General features: G+C 41.4%; 1 protein-coding gene across 5 annotated transcripts in view; it reads left to right on the top strand.

The window, feature by feature from the left end:
• Positions 1–22,303, top strand: part of magi2b (membrane associated guanylate kinase, WW and PDZ domain containing 2b) — a 194,455-nt gene that overhangs the window by 144,735 nt on the left and 27,417 nt on the right. For all 5 annotated transcript variants that reach the window (XM_063000734.1, XM_063000732.1, XM_063000733.1 and 2 more), the window contains one exon: positions 15,685–15,862. In XM_063000734.1, coding sequence (XP_062856804.1) covers positions 15,685–15,862 — 178 coding nt within the window. The remainder of the gene's footprint in view (positions 1–15,684; positions 15,863–22,303) is intronic.

Here is a 22,303-nt window from a genome sequence, read left to right as displayed (position 1 = left end):
AGCGCTTAGTCCATATAAATATTACATACAGATTCGTTTTTAAAACACTACAAACATCACAAATATAAATCATTTTTACAACCATGTGATTGAATAACCTGAATAAACTGTAGAGATGAAACATCACGCAGCAAACAAGCTTAGCTTCTTTCTCAAACAGTAGCGGAGGGGAAGGAGGCAGAGATATGCGGTTTGATGGACAGGTCTAGCACCCAATGGAGATACTCGTTAAAGCGCTTGCGTGATTTCATTCATCTTTTTTTTTTTTTTTTTTTTTTTTTTTTTGACTGTGCTGGTGGCCCACAAGTAATGCAGTTTAAGACAGAAGACTTTGGACATGCCTGCCCTATGAGTACAGAATTTTGTTCTTAATTTGCTACCAATCGAGTCATCTCCGATTTCCTCCCCCTGGAATCATGCCGCTAGCAGCGCCACTGTGGGCTGCATCACATTTAGAAAGACACACTAAGCCCGACCTTTTACTATATCATCACTGTGATTATATTTGCAGACTTCATTTTATTACTGAGACTTACACTTACATACTGAAAAGCAAGCTTAGACTTAGACTGAAAATTCACATTAGAGCTACATAACAGTTTTTATTTCCCAAAAGTTACCAATCACCCAGGACGTGTTCAGGCCTGCATCTCTAACTCTGTAATCTCTACTACTTGTAGTTGTTTTGGTGCAGCAGCCACATGGAATAAGCCACATCCCAAGCAGTTCTCTTTTCTCTATCTGTACTACATTTGTACTGGCTTTTACACCCTATGTAGTGCACTATTTAGCAGAAAATTGAAGATTGGCTCAATTAACTGGTTTGGCTGTTATAAACCTTTTAGGTGTTATTGTCTTATTGTCACTCCTAGGTGGGAGCAGTGTTTCGTTACAGCAAGAAAAGCTCATTTTACATTGTCTGTGAGCAACTCCCTCACAAACTTAGTTCGTTTTCCCCTCCCTACCGGTCTGTGAAATTATATCTTATATGAAACCGGTCCGTGGTGCAAAAAAGGTTGGGAAACGCTGGGCTACTGCACACGTGTTGGAGGAGGTGTGTGTTAGTTACAGCTCTCCTCAGTCAGGAGTAAAGGTCATCAGCAATAGGAGCGAATTACAATCGGATAATTGGATACGTCTGGATTGGGAGGAAAATTAGGGGAAAAATACATTTCAAAAATAAAATAAAAATCACATATGGGCATCATAGAAAGGCTCCGTAGTCACTTGTTCATACTACAACTCAAAAACAGCATTCTCTGATGAATGCACACTGAAAAGTGAACAAGTGATGCAAAAATAGCAACTCGCAGAAAAAGATTAGCATATTTAAATAGATCCATGTTAATGTGTACCAGGCCTTTTGCTTTGATTAGACAGGTTCTTGCTGGTTGTGAGGTTGAGCAGGAATGTTTTTTCCTCAGTTATTAATGATTAACGAGCTGTTGCCTTGCATGAAATTCACTCTTGCATCCAAAAGTCTTACGTTCAGGGCTGCTGAAAATTAGTTTGAAGTGCAAATGTAACATTTCACAGGAAAAAGTCGTGTTTAGGGCAACATAAAATATGCATTTTTCCCCATTTGCTCCCAATCTAGTCATCTCTGATTCCCTCCTATCGGAACCATGCTGCTAGCATTGCACCCCATGCTGGTCAGGGGGAGCTGAGACTATCACACACCCGTAATCTATGGCTGTGTTTTTTAACTGTCTGCAGTGGGGTCACAAAGAGAGCTGCATCACATTTAAAGAGAAACACGTCGGAGACACACGTCGGCTACTGCACACGTGTCGGAGAGGGCATGTCAGTTCGCTCTCCTCAATCGGGGCAGGGGTCAGCACCAGTAAAGAGGAAGCATAACGCAATTGGGTAAAAATTGGATTCACTTTCTGGAGAAAAACAACTGTACTGAAGCCCTATAATAGAATTCCGTCCTGTCCAGGATATTCCTGCCCTGCGCTCTGTGCTTCCTGGTAGAACCGATCCCGCCGTGACTAGCTGTTAATAAAAATAAATAAAACATAAAAATCTTTGCGTCACATAATAGCTCTGAAATACAAATACAGATATCATGCCTGTTATTTCCTATCTGCTCTGACAGTGAAGAACGATCTGAAAGCCTCATGGGGTAAAGAATCAGATTTCATCTATGTGGAGCGTAATAGGATTTGGCTGCGGTGCAGGGTGCCCTTTAGCAGCAATCTAGCATCGGCTAGCCTTTCCTAAAGCCTTGTTCTGGCCTGTTCTAACAGACATAGTTACAACACCAAATCAGAAAAAGTTGGGACAGCATGGGAAATGTAAATAATAAAAAAAAGCACTGAGATATTTCATGTTCTGTCTGGTCAACTTCATTTCATTTATTAATAAACATCCATTCCTGCATTTCAGTTCTGCAACACGTTCCAAAAAAGGTTGGAACAGTAAAGCACTTACCACTTTGTAATGTTGCCATTCCTTTTCACCACACTTTTGTTTTGGCACCGAGGAGACCAAGTGATTTAGTGTTTCAGCTTTTATTTTGTCTCCTCTTCCCGCAAACACGTCTTAAGGTGTGCAACAGTACGGGGTCGTCGTTGTCGCATTTTTCATTTCAGAATTCTCCACACATTCTCTATTGGGGACAGGTCAGGACTGCAGGCAGGCCAGTCCAGTACCCATACCCTCTTCTTCCACAGCCATGCCTTTGTAATGTGTGCAGCATGTGGTTTTGCATTGTCTTGTTGAAAAATGCATGGACGTCCCTAAAAACGATGATGTCTTGAAGGCAGCACATGTTGCTCTAAGATCTTAATGTACTTTTCTGCATTAATGCTGCCAAGTGTTAATGACCACTGACACAGCCCCATACCATGACAGACCCTGAATTTTGGACTTGATGCTGATAACAGTCTGGATGGTCCTTTTCGTCTTTGGTCCAGAGCACACAGCATCCTTTTTTCCAAAAAAGACCTGGAATGCTGATTCATCTGACCACAATACACGTTTCCACTGTGTGATGTTCCATCCTAGATGCCTCCGAGCCCAGAGAAGTTGACACCGCTTCTGGACATGGTCAACATTAGGCTTCTTTTTTGCATAATAAAGTTTTAAGTGGCATTTGTGCATGTAACTCTGTATTGTAGTGCTTGACAAAGGTTTGCCTAAGTAATCCTTCACCCATGTGGTTATATAAATATATATATATATATATTGTTGAATGGTGGTTCTTGATGCAGTGCCGTCTGAGGGATTAAATATCCTTGGCCTTTACGCACTAAATTTCCTCCCGATTCCTTGAATGGTTTAATGATATTAAGCACTGTAGAGGGAGGAATATGCAAATCCCTTCCAATCTTTCTTTGAGGTTCATTGTTTTTAAACATTTCTCACGCATTTGTTGACAAACTGGAGAACCTCTGATCATCTTTGCTCATCAAAGACTCCTGAACATGACTCCTGGATGCTGCTTTTGTACCAAACCATGATTACAATCACCTGTTGACATCACCTGTTTGGAATCACATCATTATTTAGTTTTTTCACCACATTACCCAACTTTTTTTGGAATGTGTTGCAGGCATGAAATGCAGGAATGGATGTTTATTAATAAATGAAATGAAGTTGAGCAGATAAAGCATGAACTATCTCAGGTTTAAACTGTCTGCAATCAAATAAAAGTCAAAGTAAATGTAAGAAACACTGCATTTTTATTTTCTTTGCATTTTTCATACTGTCCCAACTTTTTCTGGTTTGGGGTTGTATTTTAAACTCTTGTTTGCTTATATTTTAGCTGAAATTGCTAGACAACAGGTTAACAGGCACAGAAGGTTAGTGTCATCTTATATCTACCAGAGAACCAGGAGTCAGAAAAGCCAAAAAGAAAATGAGGTGACAGACATGATAATGCAGTCGCCACAGGTGTCCTGCTAAATCAGCATGGCTTCCATGTACCCGTATTAGAAAACAAAGCTTGGAAATAAACGTTCGTGTGTGTGTTTCTGTCAGTGTGTGTGAGCGTGTGTGTGTGAAAGCAGAATGCATTTATCATGAAGAGTAATCGTTCTAGGCGGGACGATTATGCAGATTGTTCTGGGTTGATATTCCTTCACCTCTGTCTCGGAGATCTTGGCTTTTACATCATGCTGTCACAGGAAGGGAATTGCTCTGCCATATCATGAACCGACTTTTGTCATCCTGGCATCTGGAGTGAATGGAAAGAAACAGGCACGGTCTCGTGGTGATTTTCGACCCTCATCGTGCCAGTGCGTGGCTTATAGTGTAGTATATTCCTGTGATTTAACATGGACAAAATTTGACCCTGAGGCTTCATGAGTCAGGAACTCTATTTCCAGAAGTATTATCTGACAGCGCTATAGGATTGCTCATAAAATAAGTCAGGACTTTTTTTATATTTGTTGGTGTGTTAAAGGGGCGGCACGGTGGCTCGGTGGGTAGCACTGTTGCTTCACAACAACATGCTTGTGGGTTTGATTCCCGGGTCAAGCGGTCCAGGTCCTTTCTGTGTGTCCAAGCTGGTTACCTCCAGGAGCTCTGGTTTCCTCCCACAGTCCAAAAACATGCACTCAGGTTATTTGGAGATACCTTGTAACTTACAGTGGTACCTTGTAACTTGACGTCCCCTAAACTCAAAATCTTTGAAACTCAACGCCCTTCATCAAGTACCCTTAAACTCGACGTTTCCCTTAAACTCGACGTGTGTGCGCAACCCAGATCAACCACACAGCAGCATAAAATCATAACCACTGCTTGACGTCCCCTAAACTCGAAATCTTTGAAACTCAGCGTCCTTTATCGAGAAATTTGTACCCTTAAACTCGACGTTTCCCTTAAACCTGATGTGTGTGCATGACCCAGATCAACCACATCAGCATAAAATCATAACCGCTGCTTACCTGAGCTTCTCTTCTTTAAATTGAGAGCAAATCTATATCCGTGTGTTGTTCCATTAGGGATTTAATCCACTTGTTTTTCATCTTGGTGGCCATATTGTATGTTTCCTAAATATTTCCATAATATATAAATCCATAAATCAATGAATGAATCTTTACCATAGATAAGAACACAGCTCCCTGATTTGATTCCAATAAATCAATCTGACTTGTTTTTACTTAGTAATTCAGTTTGCTTTTTCACAGACTGATGTGACAAATGGGGGAGGGGTAAAATTAATGTGTATGGACAGAGTCTAACAAAGCTTTAGAGCCAAAAAGACACAAATGTATTAAATAATGACACTATAAAGTACAAATAATTCATCTTACATATTTTTTCTGCAATATAAACTGTTTTTTTTGGGTTGGAACACTTTATAATAGAATATTCATATAATAAAATATATGCAGTTCCACAGAACCATGGAACACATTATCAGGTTTCCCATACATCCTTATAGAGAAAAAAATACCTTGAAACTCAACACCTTTTAAACTCAACGCCACTCCCAGAACTCCCAACTGAGGCTGAGTTTCAAGGTACTACTGTACTAAAGTTCCCCTATGTATTAGTTTTTGTGTGAATGTGTGACCTATCCAGAGTGTTTTCTGCCTTTCGCCCAGTGATTCAGACCCACCGTGACCCAAATTTTTTTCTAATTGCAGTTAGTACAAGTCCTGTCCAGGCTGGGTTTCTTGGGCCAAACCCACTGTGACCTTGAACATAATAAAGCAATTTGTAAAAAATTAATTAACAAATGTTTACATTTAAGCTTTGTACATGAAGATTTCATTTTCCTCATTACTCAGTAAGTATGTATACAGTACTGATATTAATAAAATAGCCATAACCATTAAGACAATATGTACAAAGACGTCTGAATCTAGCCCTCAAATACTCAATTAAACTAAAAAGCCACCCGAACAATCCTAACTATACTCAGACTTTTAATCCACCATACCCTCCTCTGTACGACAGCAAACCAAATGGCATCCCACCTTTCAGCTCCTGTATCAGACCTCATCTTAACACACTAAATATGGAACTAAGTAGCATATCCCAGACATGCCTTTGTTCCACCTCACTCTGGAAAATACGAAGACCTGACATTATATTGGACATTAGACATATCACCAAAAATTCATTATGGTTGGAGAAAAGTTTCCAATGCACCGAGCTGTCTATTCATATAATGAAATATATGCAGTTCCACAGGACCATAGAACACATTATCAGGTTTCCCATACATCCTTATAGGAAAAAATACCTTGAAACTCAATGCCTTTTAAACTCAACCTTCTCCCAGAACCAACTGAGGTTGAGTTTCAAGGTACTACTGTACTTCCCCTATGTAGTAGTTTATGTGTGACCTGTCCATTGTGTTTCCTGCCTTTCATCCAGTGCATCAGACCCACCATGACCCTGAATAAGATGGTGATGGTGAATAAGAGGTGGTAAGACAAACAGTGAATGAATGTTTAAATATTTAAAGCTTCCTAGACTTTGTGTGTGGTAAGAGGGTTTTAACACATTATATTGATGTGGTCATTTGAAAATGGTTTCCAGAATTTCTTCCTTAAAAAGATTATTTTTAAATTCCTTTTATTATAGTTTTTATAGTTAAACTCTGTATGAAATAGTATCAGAATTGCTTAGACTCGGAGTGAGGACTTTCTTAGGTCTGGAATACATTTACATTTACATTTTCTGCATTTAGCAGACGCTTTTATCCAAAGCGACTTACAGTACTGCGACAGTAGACAGTCTAAGCAATTGAGGGTTAAGGGCCTTGCTCAAGGGCCCAACAGTGGCAACCTGGCAGTGGTGTGGCTTGTACTGGCACCCTTCTAATTACTGGACCAGTATCTTAACCACTAGGCTACAACTGCCCTTATATAAAAGAATAAAAGAGTTTCTGATACTGGACAGTTTTGTGTTAGAAGAAGGTCAGTGAGTTTTAAATGAAATGCTTAGGGGATGAGAGTGTCCGAGACATTCTTTTGATTAGTTTTGGATATAATTGTGGTTAACCTGAAAATTATTATGTAAGATAAAAGGGGGTGGGGTTGGGGGGTGATTTTCTCCTCCCCCCAGGGACTGTATAAAAATGAGAATTAAAAACACTGTATTCGCGTTTGATCTGGATCTGTACCCAGGTTCCAGGTTTGATGCTTTATGAGCAGAACCTGAAATAAGTATTAAGCCCTTTTCTCTTTTAACAGAAACCAGTCTTTGGAGTTTTTCTTTAATAGTTGTTGTATTAGTTTAATAGTCTGGTGACAGAGATTGGAGTCTTTGCACCACAACAGTATTCTTTTTTTGTTGATGCGTATTCTGACCCGTTGACTATTTTTTCCTCAGACAAAACAACAGTTACCAGACTAAAAGGGTCAGGGCCACCATGTGCTTCCTTCAAGGCACATAAACTACTGTTTTATTTTTTCTAATTGCAGTTAGTGCAATTTTCTGTCCAGGCTGGGCTGCTGCCTTGTGCCAAACCCACGGTCAGCCTGAACATAATAAAGCAGCGTGTGAAAATAAATGTATAAATGTTCGAATATAAACTTTTTATAAGAACATTTTTCCTTTAAAATGATCTCAGTATCTCAGTTATCTCTTTTTATATCACGCCTCCTCCAACCCATGCACAGCCCTTAACGGAACACTTTTCCACCCATGCACTCTGCACAGTTGCTTCTATCCGCCAATCAGGGTCCTTACACAGCGTTTGAAGAACCCGCCCACATATTCTGGTCATTCCCTCCCAGCAGGCACTGCCAGTTATGCCAATGGTGCCCAGCCGACCGGTGGCAACGCCGAGTTTTGAACCGAGGAGTTCAGAATCTCGGTGCTGGTGTGCTAGCAGAATATCCCACTGTTCCACCTGGGAACCAGTAGGTCTCTCTTAAACACCTTCAAAAGTTATTCGCCCCCAGTACTTCAGTACTGATAATAACCATAAAGACAATATGTACAGATGACTTGATGGCACAGCACCTAGTTTGTTTTGGTGCTCTGATTTTCTCGCTTTTTCTCCTGATTGCGTGAGTATATTCGCCTGCTCACGCCCCCTCTGACGTGTGCGCAGTCCCTTAACCCCTTCTTTTGTGCCCACGCGTGCGTGGATTCGCACATGAGGCTCATCCACTTCTGCATCTCGGTCTGCTAACCAGGGTCCTTATACAGAGTTTGAAGACCCAACCCACTTAGTCTGGCCTTTTTCCCATCCAGCAGACTCAGTGGCCAATTTGTCTGCTGCAGGCACTAGTGGATTGGTTTCTTTAAATTGCACATTGATACGAGTCAGTGTGTGTGTATGTACAGTGTATCACAAAAGTGAGTACACCCCTCACATTTCTGCAGATATTTAAGTATATCTTTTCATGGGACAACACTGACAAAATGACACTTTGACACAATGAAAAGTAGTCTGTGTGCAGCTTATATAACAGTGTAAATTTATTCTTCCCTCAAAATAACTCAATATACAGCCATTAATGTCTAAACCACCAGCAACAAAAGTGAGTACACCCCTAAGAGACTACACCCCTAAATGTGCAAATTGAGCACTGCTTATCATTTTCCCTCCAAAATGTCATGTGATTTGTTAGTGTTACTAGGTCTCAGGTGTGCATAGGGAGCAGGTGTGTTCAATTTAGTAGTACAGCTCTCACACTCTCTCATACTGGTCACTGAAAGTTCCAACATGGCACCTCATGGCAAATAACTCTCTGAGGATCTTAAAAGACGAATTGTTGTGCTACATGAAGATGGCCAAGGCTACAAGAAGATTGCCAACACCCTGAAACTGAGCTGCAGCACAGTGGCCAAGATTATCCAGCATTTTAAAAGAGCAGGGTCCACTCAGAACAGACCTCGCGTTGGTCGTCCAAAGAAGCTGAGTGCACGTGTTCAGCGTCACATCCAACTGCTGTCTTTGAAAGCTAGGCGCAGGAGTGCTGTCAGCATTGCTGCAGAGATTGAAAAGGTGGGGGGTCAGCCTGTCAGTGCTCAGACCATACGCCGCACACTACATCAAATTGGTCTGCATGGCTGTCACCACAGAAGGAAGCCTCTTCTGAAGTCTCTACATAAGAAAGCCCGCAAACAGTTTGCTGAAGACATGTCAACAAAGGACATGGATTACTGGAACCATGTCCTATGGTCTGATGAGACCAAGATTAATTTGTTTGGTTCAGATGGTCTCAAGCATGTGTGGCGGCAATCAGGTGAGGAGTACAAAGATAAGTGTGTCATGCCTACAGTCAAGCATGGTGGTGGGAATGCCATGGTCTGGGGCTGCATGAGTGCATCAGGTGTTGGGGAGTTACATTTCATTGAGGGACACATGAACTCCAATATGTACTGTGAAATACTGAAGCAGAGCATGATCCCCTCCCTCCGGAAACTGGGTCGCAGGGCAGTGTTCCAGCATGATAATGACCCCAAACACACCTCTAAGACGACCACTGCTTTATTGAAGAGGCTGAGGGTAAAGGTGATGGACTGGCCAAGCATGTCTCCAGACCTAAACCCAATAGAACATCTTTGGGGCATCCTCAAGCGGAAGGTGGAGGAGCGCAAAGTCTCGAATATCCGCCAGCTCCGTGATGTCGTCATGGAGGAGTGGAAAAGCATTCCAGTGGCAACCTGTGAAGCTCTGGTAAACTCCATGCCCAGGAGAGTTAAGGCAGTTCTGGGAAATAATGGTGGCCACACAAAATATTGACACTTCAGGAACTTTCACTAAGGGGTGTACTCACTTTTGTTGCCGGTGGTTTAGACATTAATGGCTGTATATTGAGTTATTTTGAGGGAAGAATAAATTTACACTGTTATATAAGCTGCACACAGACTACTTTTCATTGTGTCAAAGTGTCATTTTGTCAGTGTTGTCCCATGAAAAGATATACTTAAATATCTGCAGAAATGTGAGGGGTGTACTCACTTTTGTGATACACTGTATGTGTTGCCATGTGTTCGTGGTGTATTTCTGCCTTGCGTCCAGTGTTTACATGTATGCTGGACTCACTGCACCCCTGATCAGGAATTGTGAATGAATAAGTAATGTTTGTAAGTGCTGCACAGCAACATGGGATCTAATGACCTAGGTTTGTTTCTCACTTCTGCTCACTGTTTATGGGGGTTTGTCTGGTCTACTATCGTCTGTATGGGGTTACAGGTACTACGTGTTTCTCTAGCTTCCCAAAACATTCAGGTAGGTGGACTGGCTGGTTTAAATTGTCCCTAAGTATGAATAAGTGAGTAAATGTGTAAGTATTTGTTGGTCTGCTATAGACTGGAGCTCTTTCTGGGGTTGTATTCCTTGGGCATCAGGGATCGGGGCCTCATCTGGATGAATTGGCATTGAAAATGAATGAATGAATATTTAGTGGTGGTTTTGATTAAAATGAGGTCACTACTGCATCATGTGCTAGTTTTTCATCTTCATTGGATCTCAGTCTAAGGCAGCACTAGCAGTCAGACAGAAGAGTGAAAAGCTAACAGGTATCCACCGGGACCCGTCACGCCCGAGGCATCAGACTGTGGCACTGAAGCTTCACTACCACACTTCATAGACTCGTTCAGAACTCAATCCTTCTCCCACTGAGAGAACCAGATCTCTCGGAGCAAACGAACGCACGGAGAATAAAGCATCATTACCGGGATCGTTTTTTACTATGTGTTTAACCCAGCTGGTCCGCTCAGCTCATTTAGCACCACGCTTTCACCGGGAACACTCTGGAACAGATATTATATATTTTGTGACATTTTTATCAACATGAAAAGGAAAAGCAGATTTCGGTTCATGTGTGGTGATGCAATAACGTGTTATTCTGCAGACTGCTGTCTGGATCTGCTGTGTGCTCTCTGCATACAAATATTCAAATATAATATTATCATCCGCTGCCTCAATCTGCTGATCTGATATTTTGAATCCTTTTTTTTATCAGAGCAGGTGTTGCATTTATCAGTGATTATATTGTTATTATTGTTGTTGTTATTATATACACCGATCAGCCATAACATTAAAACCACCTCCTTGTTTCTACACTCACTGTCCATTTTATCAGCTCCACTTACCATATAAAAGCACTTTGTAGTTCTACAATTACTGACTGTAGTCCATCTGTTTCTCTGCATGCTTTGTTAGCCCCCTTTCATGCTGTTCCTCAATGGTCAGGACTCTCCCAGGACCACTACAGAGCAGGTATTATTTGGGTGGTGAATCATTCTCAGCACTGCAGTGACTTTGACATGGTGGTGGTGTGTTAGTGTGTGTTATGCAGTTATGAGTGGATAAGACACAGCAGCACTGTCACTGCTGGACTGAGAATAGTCCAACAACCAAAAATAACCAGCCAACAGCGCCCCGTGGGCAGCGTCCTGTGACCACTGATGAAGGTCTAGAAAATGACCAACTCAAACAGCAGCAATAGATGAGCGATCGTCTCTGACTTTACATCTACAAGATGGACCAACTAGGTAGGAGTGTCCAATAGAGTGAACAGTGAGTGGACACAGTTTTTTAAAACTCCAGCAGCGCTGCTGTGTCTGATCCACTCATACCAGCACAGCACACACTAACACATCACCACCATGTCAGTGTCACTGCAGTGCTGAGAATGACCGACCACTCAAATGTGGTGGTCCTGTGGGGGTCCTGACCATTGAAGAACAGCATGAAAGGGGGCTAACACAGCATGCAGAGAAACTGATGAACTACAGTCAGTAATTGTAGAACTACAAAGTGCTTCTATATGGTAAGTGGAGCTGATAAAATGGACAGTGAGTGTAGAAACAAGGAGGTGGTTTTAATGTTATGGTCATTTCCAAGGGCTCCAGCCTAACACCTGTCCCCTCTGACCCAGTCTGCTACTTTCAGCAGACTTACTGGTGCCTTGACCTCAGAGCTTCCTATTGCAGCACCAATGAGGAGGAACTCTGACCGACCTTCCCTCCCTCAGACACGGCCAGTTCTGTGTTTTTACCGCTGCGCCACCTGAGCGGCCTAAACGGTACGGTTTTAATTCCTAGATAACAGTTCATACTAGAGATGGAGAAGAAACTCATTGTCGTGGTGTCATACTTTCGAAAATAGACGGCAACGATCACAAAGAACAAACACGGTTTTCTCGTCATGTAGACTGCACAGGCAGTGAAGGACTACACAGGGATTTTTATTTTTGGCGGGAACATGTCTGGTTTGTGGTAAAATATTTTTTTTATGCTCTGTAAATTACACTGCACTTTTTTTTTTACTTGGCGCTAGTTAAACCAGGCAACCAAACACCCACAGGCAATGATGACGCTGCTGTTTGAGAGCAGTTACATCTCTTCTTATTGGCTGCCAGCAGCATCCAGAGCAAGCCCAGGAGAAGAAAGGACTTACCATACCAATTCTTACTAATATCAGTTCTCTATCCCTGCTGCTGAGATGCACCCTCATAACAGGATACTGCCACCACTATATTTCACTGTGGGGATGGTATTAGCCAGGTGATACGCAGTGCTTATTTTTTTTACCACATACTGCTTGCTGTTCTGCCTTGTTAAAGAGCTTATTTTTATCTTATCAGACCAGAGAATCTTTTTCCTCAAGGTGCCAGAATACTATCATATGCCTTTAACTCAACAATGGCTTCGGTCTTGACACTCTGTCATAAATAGATTAATGGAATGCCAGCAGTTTTATAGAATTTGTCCTTTAGATCACACACAAACTTGCCCTTGTACAGGAGTTCACCTTCAAACAAAGAATACAGCTAAAACGACTTTTGCCAAATAAAAAGTCTATAAGTGTCATTCACTGGTCAAAGCCCAGATGTAAACCTCATTAAATACTTGTAGAGAGAGCTAAAGATGCAGTTCACAGACGCTTAGCATTCAAACTGACAGTCGGAGGCTGCTTCTTTACACCAGTGCAGTTGTAATTTCTCACAGACAGTTAAACCACATTTAGAATCATGCTATACCCTATGTGTACCTCCACTACTCTTACTGGTTTTCTATTGCAGCATCAATGAGGAGAAACTCTTATTGATTTTCTTACCCTTAGACACGGCCAATTTGCTTTAGCTGAATAAAAAGTCTATGAACGTCATTTACTGGTCAAAGCTCAGATGTGAACTTCATCCAATACTTGTAGAGAGAGCTGAAGACACAGTTCACAGAGCTTAAGAAGATCAGCCATGTACAATGGGATAAACTGCCCAAATCCAGCTTGTAGAGATGTATCTAAAGAGATGTGCAGCTGTATCTGCTACAAAATAGGGCTTTTACAAAGAATACGAATAAAGTAGATGGCAAACAGGTGGCGCAGCGGGATATTCCGCTAGCACACCATCGCTGAGATTCTGAACTCCTTGATTTGAAACTTGGCGTTGCCACTGGTCAGATGGGCGCCACCTAGCGAGCATAATTGGCAGAGCCTGCAGCAGACACGGTTCTGTTAGGGCGGGATGACCGGACTATGTGGGTGGGGTCTTCAAACGCTGTGTAAAGACCCTGATTGGCAGATAGAGAGGTGCCTGTGCAGAGTGCATGGGTGAAAAAGCAAGAGGCGTGAGCAGCAATATACCAACCTCGACTGCAATCAGGGATCCACAGCTGCGGAACACTAAGCTAAATTGGGAGAAAATGGGAGAAAATACATAAATAAAAAAGAGAATATATACTTTATTATTCAAACTTTTGTGAATAAGAGATTTGTAGTTTTTTATGGTTTTTATTAATAGTCAGAACACCTTCACTTTGACATTATGCCCGACTGAGTGTAGATTCATGGGTAAAATGGCAATCAAATATATCATATCATGTGAATTGTGTATTTTGAGTTTGTTTTTTAAGCATTTTCTCCCCATTTTCCTCCCGATTTAGTGCAGTCAATTAGTCTTCTGCTGCTGAGGGATACCCGATTGCATCTGAGGAGAGCACGACGCTGTACACGCCTCTTTTGACTTGTGCACAGCCCCCCTCTTATCGCCCATGCACTCTGCACAGGCGTCTCTTCCGCCAATCAGGGTCCTTACACAGTGTATGAAGACCCACCCACCCACACATAGTCCCCCCCCCCCTGCAGATCTGCTCCAGGCACTGCCAGTTATGCCCGCCAGATTGCGCCCAGCCGACCGGTGGCAACTCCCGAGTTTCGAACCGAGGAGTTCAGAATCTCTGCGCTGGTATGCTAGCGGAATATCCCGCCGCACCACCTGGGCGCTATTTTGAGTATTTTTAAGTTCATTTAAAAAATGTTAGATAGAGGTTGCATCATTATTGATACATACTATCAGGCGATATTGGACCATTGTACAACAAGAAAATCTTTTAGTTCCAGTCTGCACTTCAGCATTTTCTTTAAATGTTCAGTTTAAATCTGGCGATTGAAGAGGCCATAAAATCTACTTCATATCCTGGTTTTCATCTAACCGTTTCAGAATCATTTCAGCAGACTGTACAGAGGCATTATCATCCTGGAATATGGGAACATTATGGGAATGAGTTTTACACCTGGTCCTGTGCAATTGCCTCATATTTTTCGGCAGTTATAGGACCATACACAGCTATCATTGGACCTGATTGCTTTCACCAGATGGCTGTAATTATTATTAATGATGCTCTACTGTGCTGAACAGTTGAACAGTTTGCAGCAGACGTTGTTGGTTGTGGGCTCTTTGTCATGTATTGTATGGTGTTTACGATTTTCTAACATCTGCACGCTCTGCCAGGCACTAGCTCATACGCCTCCGTTCTTTGATCTCCTGTTTGAAGAACTTGACCTGTGCTGAATTGCCTTTCGGCTCTCATAGTGTAACCTTTTTAAGCTGTGCCCAACAGATGAATCCACGCTGGACATGGGTTGCTCCATTCCTTGTATAGCTGCTCCCAGATTTTACTGAATTCCTGTATCTGTATGTCTTTTCTGGGAATGTGGAGGAGTGAGTAGCTGGCAGGGTGGTGATTGTGTGCTTCGCTAGGGGCTTATTACAGATGCTCCTGTGGGGCGAGCGCTTGGCCACTTGAATTTTCGGACATCATCCTGAGCTTGTGGAATTACTCTACTTACTCTACTCCAATTGTGCGAGTCTGATTGTTCTGTTGCCTATTCTCTTGTTTCTTTTCTTTTGTCTGTCTAGTGGTGGTGGTGCCAGGTCCACTGCAGCTCTTATCAGGATGAACTGGGATCTGAGATGAATTAACTTACTGTTTTATCTCAACAATATGCTGCAAACTATCACTGTATTACTATTATGTAAGTTAGTGTATAAGTGGATTGCCTGCAGTTGACCTGAGCCCTGTCCAGGATATAAATACACTTTAAGCTCAGTGTTTCCATACATATTGCAATCCTGATCAGGTTAAACTGTGTACTGTGAATAAATACATTTATAATAATGCATATTGGCTTGCATGTAATATTTGGGGCCACCTTTGCCACAGTATGAGTTCAGGAATGGTATTGACAGTGTTCATTGTGTCAAATGTTTGGCTGTATAGCAGGTAATAGGTGTTAAAAATTATCAGTAATCCAGATAGTAAAGTCTTACTAAGTTGCCTACTGTTCTTTAATCTCTCTGGATGTTCTTAATTAAGTGTGTAAGCACTTGTCAGAACAAATTCCTCTGACGTGAAAACTTGGGGGGAAACAACTTGGTATAGGCAATACCATACAGTTGTATTTATTAGTCTATAATCATTATGGAGATATTTTTTAACTATTGTGTTTGTTTTGTGTGTGTGTGTTTGCAGTGGGACCCACAGGGAAGTCCTCAAACAGGCCTGTCAGCCACCGGCCTCCCCCACACCACCCCTCATGTTGGCCAGACGCACCACTGCACATCAGCACCTGACACAGAAGGAGCCCACCTCAGCAAACCCGACCCCTATGACCTGTATGAAAAGTCTCGAGCTCTATATGAGAGCAGGCGTAAGTCATACCACAAGACCTTTTCTGCCACATGGGACAGGATATATACTGTATATATACACCGATCAGCCATAACATTAAAACCACCTCCTTGTTTCTACACTCACTGTCTATTGTATCAGCTCCACTTACCATATAGAAGCACTTTGTAGTTCTACAATTACTGACTGTAGTTAATCTGTTCCTCTACATGCTTTGTTAGCCCCCTTTCATGCTGTTCTTCAATGGTCAGGACCCCCACAGGACCACTACAGAGCAGGTATTATTTGGGTGGTGGATCATTCTCAGCACTGCAGTGACACTGACATGGTGGTGGTGTGTTAGTGTGTGTTGTGCTGGTATGAGTGGATCAGACACAGCAGCGCTGCTGGAGTTTTTAAACATCTCACTGTCTCACTGAGAATAGTCCATTAAACAAAAATATATCCAGCAGCACCCCGTGGGCAGCATCCTGTGACCGCTGATCAAGGTCTCGAAGATGACCAACTCAAACAGCAGCAATAGATGAGCGATTGTCTCTGACTTTACATCTACAAGTTGGACCAACTAGGTAGGAGTGTCTAATAGAGTGGACAGTGAGTGGACACGGTATTTAAAAACTCCAGCAGTGCTGCTGTGTCTGATCCACTCATACCAGCACAACACACACTAACACACCACCACCATGTCAGTGTCACTGCAGTGCTAAGAATGATCCACCACCCAAATAATACCTGCTCTGTAGTGGTCCTGACCATTGAAGACCACGGTGAAAGCAGGTTAAAAAAGTATGTAGAGAAACAGATGAACTACAGTCAGTAATTGTAGAACTTCAAAGTGCTTCTATATGGTAAGTGGAGCTGATAAAATGGACAGTGAGTGTAGAAACAAGGAGGTGGTTTTAATGTTATGGCTGATCGGTGTATATAAATTCTAAACACTTTTAAAATGTCATTAAACATTAATAGTCAAGACAAGACTTGGAAGATCAAATAAAACCTTTAGATAAAACCACTTTATGCTGGCCAGAAATGGCTCCAAGTGACATTCCAGACAAGAAAATGTAGAATTAATTTTTGATATATGTACAGAGCTCTCTTGGCCTTTTCACTGTAATGCTTAAGTACAATCAAACTTACCCTATTTTTATGGGCACAGAAAACTTTCCAGCTGTACTCATTCCTAATAATTTATGAGAATTTAGTAGGCCATACCACACAGATTAACTGCATTATATAATTTTCTACACTGCTAATGTAATCTTGCAGTATGCCTATTTTGACCCAGTAGATTTTTTATATTACAAAACATGCATAAAGGAACCTAACACAGACTTTCTTTTAAAACTCCAGAGTCCACCATAACATAACATACACATACATAACATACACATACATAACATACACATACATAACATACACATACTTACCAGCGTATTTAACCACAATTTTCACTATTCAAACTGTCATTATTTAGTCAAGGCAAGACTTGGATGATCAGTAAAACCTTTAGATAAAACCATTCATGCTGACCGGAGGACAAAGCAAAACTCCTGTATTACAGCAAACAACAGCAGAAAGGTTAAGCTGACACTGTAGTGATGATTCAAACTTTTACTGATCTGCATAAAAGAGTCATCAGAGGGAGAACTTACCTGTCACCTAATCACACGTCAACATCTGGAGTATGCAAAACAACAACTAGATAAGCCTGAGGCATTATAAGTGTTTTGTACTGATTAACTTATTGGTTTGGGAAAATTTGATAAAAAAAATAGCAATTTGTCACTTTTAAGTATAGGGTTGATGTTATGCATTAAGTTTGTGTGGCAGTCGGTGGCACAGGAAACAATGAATGGGTAGATGGGGTAATGTATTCCTCATTCCACATTTTGCTGCAGCAAGGTCTATTGTAATATGAAGCTTTCTTTACTGTGGACAGTGGCTACCACAATTCAGCAGCTTTAAATTCACGGTGGACCTTTTTTTTTTTTTTTACGGTGGAGGTTTTAATGGTTAATGCATGGTGTACGGCAATCCGGACCAATTTCTTCTCAGCATAAGTTTACAGATTGGGTTTTCCTAAATACCTCTCATTTTAATTACAAATATTACATCTGAATAAAATGAATCCTAAAGTTGCATCATATATGATAAGAAAATACAAGTTTGCTGTTTCTTTCCATTTGTGCAGCATCAACAAATAAAGCAGCATGAACAGTTCTCTTGGCACAAACACATCAACAGCCTGTTTCAGAACAATCTGTACTCGTATTGTCTGCTTAATGGCACTGTGGATCAATAAATAATAAGTTATGTTCCTTAGAAAGCAGTGGTTTTAAGCACACAGTCATGAGAAAAACAAAATACACCCTCCTTTAATTCTGTGTATTTATTTATCAGGGCATAAGTAACAATTGACAAGTTCTTACCAACGTCTATAAGCAAAGATATAACCACAAGTGACAACTGAGAGTACAACAGATCTCAATATGTAGTCATGTTTTCCAAAAAGTAAACCATCTCTAAGCATATTGTGATAGATTAAGCATTCTACCAGATCATGGAAGAGAAACCACTGTTCATTTACATTATACTTAGAGACAATTCTTTGTACTGAGGATCTTGGGACCTAAAGCTAATACAAATGGCTCCAGACTTACCAAAAGTATTTGCTCGTCTGCCTTCACACGCATATGAACTTGAGTGACGTCTCATTCTTAATCCATAGGGTTTAATATAATGTCAGCCCACCCTTTGCAGCTATAACAGCTTCAACTCTTCTGGGAAGGCTTTCCACAAGGTTTAGGAGTGTGTTTATGGGAATTTTTGACCATTCTTCCAGAAGCACATTTGTGAGGTCAGACACTGATGTTGGACGAGAAGGCCTGGCTCACAGTCTCCGCTCTAATTCATCCCAAAGGTGTTCTATCGGGTTGAGGTCAGGACTCTGTGCAGGCCAGTCAAGTTCTTCCACACCAAACTTGCTCATCCATGTCTTTATGGACCTTGCTCATCATCATCATCGTCATGTTGGAACAGGTAGGGGCCATCCCCAAACTGTTCCCACAAAGTTGAAATTGTCCAAAATCTCTTGGTATGCTGAAGCATTAGAGTTCATTTCACTGGAACTAAGGGGCCAAACCCAACTCCTGAAAAACAACCCCACACCATAATCCCCCGCTCCACCAAACTTTACACTTGGCACAATGCAGTCAGACAAGTACTGTTCTCCTGGCAACCGCCAAACCCAGACTCATCTATCGGATTGCCAAACGGAGAAGCGCAATTCGTCACTCCAGAGAACACGTCTCCACTGCTCTAGAGTCCAGAGTTCTTTATTTTTTGAGTGTTAAGTGTTAGACTTATTAGCATTGGTGTTATCTTGAATCCACTTTCACACGCCTGGCCTCCATATGTCCAGGTTTCATCTGCGATATTCAGACCTCATTGCATCACACGTTCTATTGCTGTGAAGCAATTCTGCTCACGTTATGTAAGCCAGTCGAGATCACACACACACACACACACACACACACCTACTGTATCGTACTTTCATCCTGTGTAAATGAATACCAATCGAGGCCATTCATTCTCATAAAAGCATCATTTCGTCGCATAAACCCTTCCTGATTACAGTCTCCACTTTACTTCCCTCGCAGAGCCCGGTGCACCGCGGATGCTCAATGACTACAGGCAAGTAGATCATGCAGCAGTTTGTTCTCCTGAATAAGAATATCGTACGTCGTGGATATCATATTGTTCCATATTCAGTACCTGATGCATCTGCATGTACTGAATTCTCAGTGGATCCCAGTATGGGTCTATATTAAGCCGTGCTCCAGACTAAAACATGAGATTTTGTATGGGGTCTGGTGACACCAATATGTGTGCAATACAAAATCATTAATACGCTTAAAACTAATGAGGTTTCTGGAAACTGAACTGGGGTTGAGTTTTGAATTGATTAGTTTTCTCTTGTAATGACCTCATGTCCTAGAGTCTCAGGTCAGTTTTATGGCAGATTTAGAATACTCCGGCTTTGTACTGTTGCTAAATAACTGACAGTTGATTTACACACTCCTATGGCTTAGCTATACATAGATTGAATATATATATATACAAAGTACAATTAAAATACACTATATGGGCAAAAGTATGGACAAAAATTACACTCTATGTACCCCAGTCAAAATCATTACAGATGCTCTGCCTGCCGGCTGGGCTGAGCAGCCACATGAACAACGATTGGCCTGTTGTTCAGATAGGGGTCGGATATTGAAGCCGGATAGGGTCTCTCTCATAACTAATGCAATTACGACCTCTGCTGGGTGATTGATGGTGCCTGCCCAGAGATGGGAAAAGAGTGCTGTCAGGGTGTGTCTCTCCGTACACAGTGCTGATCTGCACTGCACTCGCCAAAGTGTAGGTGACAAAATGCATACGGCTGCTGCCCACGTGTCGGAGGGGGCGTGGGTTAGCTTAATTCTCCTCAATCAGAGCGGGAATCGGCATTGGTGGAGAGAAAGCATGACGCAATCGGGCAATTGGACGCTCTAAAAGGAAGAAAAGACAGGTGAAGACATGAAGAAAAGCTTAAATTAAAGAAACTCCAGTGACCTCAGCCCTGACCTCAGTCCTACTGAACAGCTTTGAAATAAACTGGAACATAAATTGAGGCTTTCTTGAGCAACATCAGTACTCAGCTATACAAATGCTCATTTGACTAAATGGGAAAATCCCCACAGACATACTTCAAAGTCTTGTGAGAAGCCTTTTCAGAAGGGTGGCTGTTATAACTGAAAAGATCACATAGAGGTCACTCTGTTTTAATACCATTTGTTTTTAAATAGGATGTCCAACAAGGTCATGGTCAGATGTCCAAATACTTTTGGCCATATAGTATATAAACAAAATGACATCATTTATTGTTACCCATGTGTGCTGGAGGAATGAGCAGTCGTAGCTACAATGTGTTTTGTTTATGAGTCTAAATTGTCAGACAGAAATTGCAGCTGCAGGTGTGTCAGTGTTTGGATTCCCACCGATTCACCCCATTAGTCTGTTTTCATGGTCGTGTGCTTTTGTGTCGAGTCCAAGAGTGGAGAGTAAACAGCAAATCAGGAAGATATTACTAGACCATATTGTGATAACTTTATTCCGCAGAGGTCTATTCTGAGCATTCTGATTTACAGTGCTATGAAAAAGTATTAGTCCCTTTTGTTTCAGACTCTGAAGATTTTTTCATCGTTTTATTTACTGAAGGATAAAAGAATATGCAACATTAACTGGCCATATGAAAAATAAATTCCCTCTTAGTTACTTGATCAATGTTAACCATATTTAGAATAGTTTCATTACACTAGACACCCAGACTCCCAAATTTCATTTTGCCAGTGCTGTTAAATCTAAACATCACTTAAATAAAAGCTGTCCAGCAGTGGGAATAGTCATGGTCTAAACAAGCAGCACAGTGTGTGGCCATCAGCAAACCAGTAACACTCAATACCATGTCATTACCACTGCAGTGATGGGATTGGTCCACCACCCAAGCATTATCTAATCAGGGGGGTCCCGTGAGGGTCTCTTTTAATTGATCAATGAAATTGGGGGTCAGTAAATGGATATCCATATTACTTATTTAGTATAGGAGTTGTATCTTAGAGAATAATTGATACATTTATTTACCAAAAGTATTGGGACACCTCTTTTAAATTTTGAATCCATGTGTTTCAGCCAGAACAGTTGCTAACAGGTGTAATAAATTACATATAAAAAGAAATTATATGCTTTTAACTTTGCAGCAACAGTGTATGGAAATCCCTTTACAGTGTCCATATGCACAGAGTAAGCTCTATTAAGACAAGCTCTATTAAGAAAATCTTAATTTAATGAAATTCAGGGTGTACAGAGCCCGGACTTCAGTCCCACTGAACAGCTTTGGATCAAACTGCCACATCAATTGAGGCTTTCTTGAGCAACATCAGTGCCCAGCCGTACAAATGCTCTACTGACTGAATGGGCACAAATTCCCATGTCTTGTGAGAAGCTTTCTCATAAGAGTAGCTGTTGTTATAGCTGGAAAGATCACACAGAGGTCACTCTATTTCTACAAATGCTCTACAGACTGATGCTATACAAATGCTCTACTGACTGAATGGGCACAAATTCCCACATGCCATGTGAGAAGTCTTCTCATAAGAGTAGCTGTTGTTATAGCTGGAAAGATCACACAGAGGTCACTCTATTTCTACAAATGCTCTACTGATTGATGCTAAACAAATGCTCTACTGACTGATGCTAAACAAATGCTCTACTGACTGATGCTATACAAATGCTCTACTGACTGAATGGGCACAAATTCCCACATGCCATGTGAGAAGTCTTTTCATAAGAGTGTCTGTTGTTATCGCTAAAAAGGTTACATATAGGTCACTCTATTTCTACAAATGTTCTACTGACT

This window comes from Trichomycterus rosablanca, chromosome 8, assembly GCF_030014385.1.
Source record: "Trichomycterus rosablanca isolate fTriRos1 chromosome 8, fTriRos1.hap1, whole genome shotgun sequence".
Taxonomy (NCBI): domain Eukaryota; kingdom Metazoa; phylum Chordata; class Actinopteri; order Siluriformes; family Trichomycteridae; genus Trichomycterus; species Trichomycterus rosablanca.
This window is presented reverse-complemented; position numbering and strand designations above follow the sequence as displayed.